Source organism: Ylistrum balloti, unplaced genomic scaffold (assembly GCF_031769215.1).
Source record: "Ylistrum balloti isolate Yb309-2 unplaced genomic scaffold, AGI_CSIRO_Ybal_v1 Utg370288, whole genome shotgun sequence".
Lineage (NCBI taxonomy): Eukaryota > Metazoa > Mollusca > Bivalvia > Pectinida > Pectinidae > Ylistrum > Ylistrum balloti.
Window position 1 is genome coordinate 322,501 of NW_026782219.1, and position 8,366 is coordinate 330,866.

The window sequence follows — 8,366 nt, forward strand, 5'->3', positions numbered from 1 at the left end:
GTCCACCTAAAATATGTAAAAAAAAAAAAGATATCCAATTAATTTTTATTTCATCAATAAATATAATAACGTTATATATTAATATACATGTACGTCACGTCACACAATTTTATGTTATGCAATTAATTTCTCTGTAATTGTTAAAAATTGAAAAAAAAAGAAATATATATATATATATCTTGTCATGAAGGAGGAGTTTACATGTAAGATAAACCGCATGTTATCTCAATGTTTACTTAGTTATAGCACATTAATGTTTAAAGAAAAGTAAACATAAACAAAAGACTTACTGTGATGTGTTGGCTCTGGTGTTGTACACTGTACAGCTGTTGGTGATAAGGTAATGTTTTCTGTAAATGAAAAAGAACATGTCGATATGTTAAGAAATCTTATTCTCTGAAAAAGCTTTTGTACACCGAATCAACTTTGAAATATATAAACCTTTCTTTGATCCCGATGTTGAATCCACGGCATGCTATTCTTTCTGCAGGTACAGTGTCAAATTACTTGTCTGCATATATTTTTACATTTTCTGAATTCAACTAGCATGATAACAAAGGAACCCCTCTCTACAAAATCAAATATATATTACAGATTATGCAAGCTTCCCAAAGAAGAAATACTGGCTAAACATGCCGCAGTATTCAGTATAACAATCATTTAAATTGCCTATTGAAGATCAGGATACGGACCTCCCCTGTTTATATTAGATTTCAAAACTTTGCTAGATTCCATATCAACACCGTTTTTTTGTTAGCTTGTGTAGCTGTGCAACCAGACCTTTGTCCAAACTTCTTGCTATCATTCTTAGTATCTTCAAATCCATTCTTAACCAAAAGAACGCCTTCGTTTTCTTTATGATGGTAAGATCTTCCATCAGATCATTGGCATACCTATGGGAACTGTTTTTTGTGGGTTTTTTTTCTTTTTTTCTTTTTTTTTTTTTTTTGTTTTGTTTTTTGTTTTGTTTTTGTTGGTTTGTTTTTGCTTTCATACGAGCCTAAATTTATCGAAGAGCTTTCAAAAACAAGTCAACCAGCAAACTCATTTTATCTCACTTTCAGATATTTTGAAAACGTCGTTAAATAACAAGAGACATGTTGACCACGTCCATAGCCTATACCGACCAGGATTGGAAATTAAAGACCCGACATAATCTTCAGCTGATTATCTCGATCTTTTCCTACAACGAAACTAACATGGACAGCTTTCAACCTAGCTGTATGATACCGTGATGATTTTAATTTCCATGTCGTGAATTTTCAATTTCTGGATAGCAACAGTCCTGCATCCAAAACTTTGTATATCGCCGTTGATTAGCAACCAAGGGAATCTTCCCAATATCACCATTTTCGTGCAAGAAGTCATCAACTGACAGACAAATTCGAAACACAGGGTTTCTTGAGATGCAGGTGGATTAAAATTATGGGGAAGTATTCAGGTCGCCATATAGTGATCTCGTTGAGAGATATTTTTGCATGCCATGAAGCTGGACGTGTTTAAAGTTCGTAAGTTTGCCTGTTGGTTTTGTGGTTGTAGATCTTGTTCTCGTTTGAGAACGTGACCTTACTTACTTGCCCTCGTAGTCTTATTTCTATATTTTTCCAGGTGTCTCCTTGTAAACTTTCATTTACCCACATGATCCCCGAGGTTTATTAAATTTAACTTGAGATTATCACGTGTTGGTATTTTCATGTTGTTTTTTGGGGAAGCAGGATATTAGTTTTAAAAAAAAAAGAAAATTTACGACAGCGATATCGAAACAATTACACTGTATCCGGTGGTGACGTTGCATGTAAAGATCGAGACAAGTGATCGATGAAAAAAACGTCGCGTGCGTAATTCCCAAGGCTGGTGGTCTATATGATGAACAAGGCGAAGAGAAATCCTGATTTCATATACGTAACGATATAACAACTACAATATATCTATAGGCGGAATTGAGCAGCTACGCCAGGTAAATAGACACTTTATGATAAATAAGAAAGGAAACTTTATCTCAAAACTTAATCCTAGACCTAAATTGGACATGATAACGCCTCGTCATTATAAACACGCTTGACCCTTAGAAAATGTTGATGTCGTCAAATACTTTAAGCCGAAATATGAAGTATGACACACTGGAAAAGCTCTCCAGATGCAACAAGAAGGTGTGTTTGTGTATTTATGACGACGAAATATAAAAAAAATGAAATCCTCCTTTTAAACACAAATGATAACAATTACTGGAACAAATGGATACAAAATTCGTTCTTACTATTGGTAATCGGGATGATTGTAGTCGAAGGTGTTGTAAATTGCGAAGATAATGTGGTATTGCGACCTGAAGAATGAAAAAAAATAAAAATAATGATTTTTTTGTTTATTGGCTGTTTTTATTGAATAAAAAACACGCGATAACTTTGAGGCAGAAATGCCGTGTACTAGGTGGTGACTATCTCAAAGTATAACCTATGGGAGGTGAGGCTTCCAATCCAGAGCAATGAGGGAAAAGTGTCCTTCCCAAAGACAAAATATAATGGCACATACAGATCTGTCTCTCACCAAACCGCCAGGAGTAAGGAGCGACAGAACACGAACCTTGGATCGTCATCTGAAGTTGAGTCGGCCACCTTTATATCGTGGTCCGATTCATGATTGATGTTGTGATGAATATTTAAATTTAATACAACATTCAGCTATCTGCTTGAAATGTAGAAAGTAAATTTGCATTGATGTCACCATTTGATATATGAGTTTTTTCCTATCAATGATAGATATGCTACAAAAACTGAAAAGCTAAGTGCAAAATATATGTTTGTTTACTTGAAATTCTACTTAAACAAATATAGACAAATGTACCTGTGCATCATGACACAAAATGGCAGTTTTCTGGTTGATTCAATCAATAACATCTCAACATCAGATTTCAATGGAAAAAATGGTATAACTTTCGATGTTCTAATATCATTTAACATGATGGAAATTGTGTTTGCAATTTACATCATAAGCATGTAATGCTGTTAATCGATAGATATTAAATTTACATTGTATGTTGCAGAGATCATCTGGGCAGCAGAAAAAACAGTTTCCAGTAGACCGCCTGCCAATCTCCACTGGATTATACATGGGAGAAGAGGTGCACTGGTAATCCTGAAGCAATCAATTATCTAATTAAATTCATTTATTCATTAATTCATTCAGTTGATAAATTTGTTGATTAAATTATGTTAAAGTGTACGGTCCCGAATTTTACACCACGGACAATATCAACATATTCAACAACTTCATCACATAATCGGTCTGTCATCCAGTGAATTTGCCAATTTTGTGATTTTGAATATATATTACTAGTGTAATGTACCAGGGACCTTGTTGTGTCAAAATATAGACAATACTTCATGAACTGAAATTGTCAACATAATGGCCGCCTCCGTCTGATTTCATCCTTACAGTTCGACTATAAAACCTTTGAAATTCGTTTAGAAGATTGATTTGTTGCTCACAAGCATAGAATTTTCGACGACACATTCATAAAACATCATAAGAATTGAAAATTCATTTACGATCCTATAACTGTTCAGTTATTTCGGGACATCATTGATGATTTTGCTGAAAAGGATATATCTCTTCATAGTATTAATGGATATAGATGATTGTTCAAGACTTTTTGACTGAGAATTCTTTCAAACAAACGTTATAATAGAAAATACCAAAATTTTTGTCTTATTTTATCCTATGAAAACCTATAATCTCTTTGCGTGTCCAGGATCGTATTTCCAGAACATCATGATGATGGTGCCAGTTTAAATACACAAAGTGAGAACTGGTGAAGATCGGTTTCTTTAAAATTTAATATGACATCTTGGTTGATTTCCATGGTAAGGGCCGTGAAGGAACTGTTACGGATTCTGACAAAAATCGCGCGTTTATTAAATACCAAAACGGTATGTAAAATAATTAAGCTTCACTGTGTTTCTAGAATGACAACAAATGAAAGCTTGAAAATTTGTATATATATATTATATATTTAAATAGTTCGTCATATGAAAAAAAACATTGGTCATGAAGTTATACTCACAGTTTCTCTTACACAGCTGGTTTTGTAGAATAAGTCGCCAAACTTAGAGATTTCCTCAACATGACAAACCTTTGATGAAAGAGTTGTCGAAATTTTCAAAATAATGCAGATAATATACACACTTTTCCTATTGATTTAACTTTAACTTTAACACGTCGAATAAAATAAAATGATTATCACAGCACATTTAAACTTGGATATATATTAGTAAGACATTAGTTCTATACCTCTCCTTGAAGACATACGGATATGACGTCACAATTGTCAGGATCACGTGATTGTGGACAATTTAAACATATTGGTCCTCTTTCTTTAGGGAACCCTACAAATAGTAAATGTAATTCTTCCTTTTATTTTAAAAACTAAAATACATTAACATCAAATGTTTTGTACACCTCATAGGGAACAAAGCTAGTTAACAATGACATAAGCGTCTGAAATAGCACCTCACCTACATCTGACCCTTCATCTGTTTTACTATACAAAACAGCGACGTGGCAGACAGGTTATTAACTGATATTATATATAACAGGGTTGTACTATAGGCTACTTGCAAGCACAGTTAAGAGCGAACCACTGCCACAGAAAGTAGCAAATTTACCACCTATATAGAGGGGAAATTGTTGTCTTTAGATTTTAATCTGACGTCCGAAACACATGACTTACCGTCCGTACCACAACCGGCGGCGTTACACAGGTCACCATGACAACACTCGATACATTCGTCACGAACATGTGTCCCGATTATGTCTGTTCGCAAAATAGCAGTGGAGCGGTTTTGTTGGTTAGTCAAGGAACATCTCTTGAAGAATAAAGATGTTGTTATTATAATTTAATTAATTTAATTCATCGTCTACACTTTTAACACGGGAACAAGAAATACTTGCTGACGAAACAAAATATTATTCAAATTTAAATTCGATGAAGCAAAGCGTGAGACCATGATTGAGTAACAAAAGACCATTGGAGATGTATCAGACCACGTGTTTCAGAAGGGTAAGCGTCTTATCGAAAACAAAAACAAAATAATGATTTATCTCAGACCCTTGAAAATGTATCGGACCACATGTATCAGAAGGGTTAACGTCTTAACGTTCATCGACGCCAACAATACATATTTATGTTATGTTTTATATACAATTAGCTTGTCCATCAGTATTTTTCATATGACGGGAAAACTATGGAAACTCTCTCAGTAGATGTTAACAGTCACACTAAGTATCAGGTATATTTAAAGCACGTCTGTCAATATCAGTCGTATCATAAATAGGTATAATACACTTTTTCTTTATAGGACTCTGCCAAGCACCACTGCAAAGTCCTTGCCACTTTAGTTAAAATTGATATCGTGTTTAGTACATTTGTCCATCTTGGCCCAGAATGATGTCACGGTGTGACGTTTTAATGCCGTTGGTCAGAAGGTACACTGGGAGTCATTTTTGTCCTAAAAACAAAACTTTAAGGAAAGTCTCCCTACACAGTAAGGTCCTAATATGTCAGATGTAAAATTTCTTATGACTATGATAAATTAATTTGGGTGTTTGGATGGTATTTTATGATTTTTTTTGTATAAACGATGACGAATTGTTCATTTTAGAATAAATGGAAACTTCCTCACTGTTAATAAAAGAATTTCTTTACGGTTTAATTTACTATATATAGAGAGAGAGGGGAGGTAATATCATTTTTCTTGCATATCCCATGAGTATGAAAATTATTTATTTTTTGTTGTATTTAAATGGAGTAAAATAGCAAAAGTAACAAAATTTGTCTCGGGAAAAATGCAGGTAATACTAACACAATATATGAAGTCGGATAGTTATGGCATGACACTGACCAAAATGATAGCACCACCATAAATTAATTGCTTCACGCAGTATCCTATTGTTTTTTGCTATTGTCTTACTATCGAAACTTTTTTTTAAAACCTGATTATTAATTTAAAACAGGATATTAATTAGATGTATATTTTATACTCTTTATCCTGATAATCAAATCACGACTTGAGGTATATACGGTATTGGGTGTATCGTACGTCAAGAACGAGACAGAAATACATTTATCCTGTAAAGTCATTTGATCAAATTGCAAATAACCTGGCAGACATGGTAACAACGATGTCAGCCATGTTGTACAAACATATCTACAACATAAAATAACATGATTAATGCCATATATGAAAAGATGGGGCATGCCCCCACAAAACAGCAATGTCGTTTATTATAGCAGCCCAGCGTCGCCCCGATTATATCTGATGTCGTTTAACTACCTAGGGAAAGAGCTATAATTATTGTCAAGGCAAACGTTCAAAAATTTGTATACATAGGACGGTAAGAAATTTTGAGTTCTTCTTGAAACTACCTCACTCTATCGAGTAAATTTCTGTTTTTCCCTCGGGAATATTTGATGACCTGGTCTAGGTCTGTTAAACAGCACATTAAACAAACGCGTTGAACGCATTGAACAGTAAACACGTTGTGGTTGAAACAGATTAAAGAAATCTCAATTCAAATTAAGTTGATCTATATATTTTACAACAATTCCAAAGTTATTCCCAATTGTAATAATCACTAAAGTTGGCCCCATATAGAAGCGTTCGAGGGGTCTTACTGTGAAAGGAAACTGGAGTTTCCGTGGAAAACCCACGTGATCGAGCAAGTTACTTTTTCATGATGATTAAACTAAGACACATCTTTCCTCACTAGCTGTATACTTGCCCTTGCAGACATACATCCAACGTTAAACAGGACCTCTCCATTCCTGTTCCTGTAAGATTCAGTAACACACGCCTGTATATAGAACAAATCCTGATGTATGTTCCTCTTAAATGTGAGAAAACATAAAATGCTTTGTGACCAGCTTTCTACCATCAAATTAGGAACGCTGTAATATTGGTCTGTTCTCCTTCGTACGTCCACATAATAATATAAAAAATTCCAATAAGCAGTTATATGTATAATTAAACTTTCATAAGACTTTTCTATATATTACATAAAAGTTTGGATTTATTTCGAAAATGAAACGCTGAATTTATTTTACGATTAAAGATAGCACAAAGTTTCACAGAATGAAGCTATTTTTTCGTTCTTACGTCTCCCTCTGGGCAGTGTTCAATACCAGAACAATAGCGAGGCTGTAAGACATCGGTACAGCTCAGGCAACGAATAGAGGCAGCGTCTGTCAATTAACAGCACTGGGGTAGGTTTAAGTGGACAAATATAAAACTTACTTTTATTTGATTACAGTTAAAGATTTCCGTTTTTTTTAATAAAAACATATTAAAGAAACAAACATATTTATGTTAACTTCTTGTATCCCCTACTTTGTATTAACTTTGTAGATAATATTCAAAATAGATTTGAATTAAACACGTTTCTATAACGGTCAAAAATTTAAACTGTACATATCTCTCTATGAAATAATTTGAAAATGAATTCATCAATATGGCAAAAACATTTTCGGTATAATAAAAAGAATTCACTCCTTTCTTCTAGGACGACATTGATATAAGATCGGACCAATAATCAATATTGATTTTGGCTTTCTTAAGTGGCAGTCACATTGAGATAAAGCATCGCTAAACATTAGTGTGGATAACATACAAACATAACTAAAATTTAACTAAATGAATGATCTTAGTAGTATCCGGGTACTAACCTCGTGAGTAGATTCACGATTAAGTGAACGTAAAAACGTAAATAAAATTAAAAACATTGCGTGTCATTAAAGAGACGCTGTTTTATGAATTACAACAATAATAACGTTTTCTTTAAAATGATGAGAATACTTACAGTGTAGACTCGCCAGAAAAACAAGTAGAACTGCAGCAATACCTAAGGAATAATATTAAGACATCATTAATAATCAATAACGACTGGCCTTTAGTCACGTTGTTATTTTAAACATCTTCATGTCTTCACTGTAGTCCTGATTTATATCGTGTATAGAAACACAGCATTTTACATGTAGTCTTAATCTAGTTATTTGCATAGATAAGTACTTACATATATGCATATTAAAATGAGGTTAACGAAGGAACACACTCCATATCTGTTGGTGCCGATAGAGACAGAATCCCGAGAACTATATATCACTATTATATGATTTAAGACTAAAATAATGAAATTATGAAAAAATCGTGGTCAAATCTTCCAGTCCCTCAATTCAATTAAGAAGATAATTACTCTTGCTAAAATAATCCTGTAAAACAGGCCAGACTGGACTTTTTCCTTGTTTCAGACTGTCTGTTATCTGTTATCTAAAAAAATCAATTATTGAATCTAGTTATAGGTCTGACCATTCAGCT

General features: G+C 33.5%; 1 protein-coding gene across 1 annotated transcript in view; it reads right to left on the bottom strand.

The window, feature by feature from the left end:
* Positions 1 to 8,074, bottom strand: part of LOC132552935 (uncharacterized) — a 9,461-nt gene extending 1,387 nt beyond the window's left edge. Inside the window, exons 1-9 of the mRNA XM_060217134.1 lie at positions 8,065 to 8,074; positions 7,152 to 7,237; positions 6,778 to 6,849; positions 4,727 to 4,862; positions 4,288 to 4,382; positions 4,061 to 4,129; positions 3,027 to 3,132; positions 2,258 to 2,323; positions 291 to 350 (exon numbers count right to left, since the gene is read on the bottom strand). Coding sequence (XP_060073117.1) covers positions 291 to 350; positions 2,258 to 2,323; positions 3,027 to 3,132; positions 4,061 to 4,129; positions 4,288 to 4,382; positions 4,727 to 4,862; positions 6,778 to 6,849; positions 7,152 to 7,237; positions 8,065 to 8,074 — 700 coding nt within the window. The remainder of the gene's footprint in view (positions 1 to 290; positions 351 to 2,257; positions 2,324 to 3,026; positions 3,133 to 4,060; positions 4,130 to 4,287; positions 4,383 to 4,726; positions 4,863 to 6,777; positions 6,850 to 7,151; positions 7,238 to 8,064) is intronic.
* Positions 8,075 to 8,366: the final 292 nt, after the last annotated feature.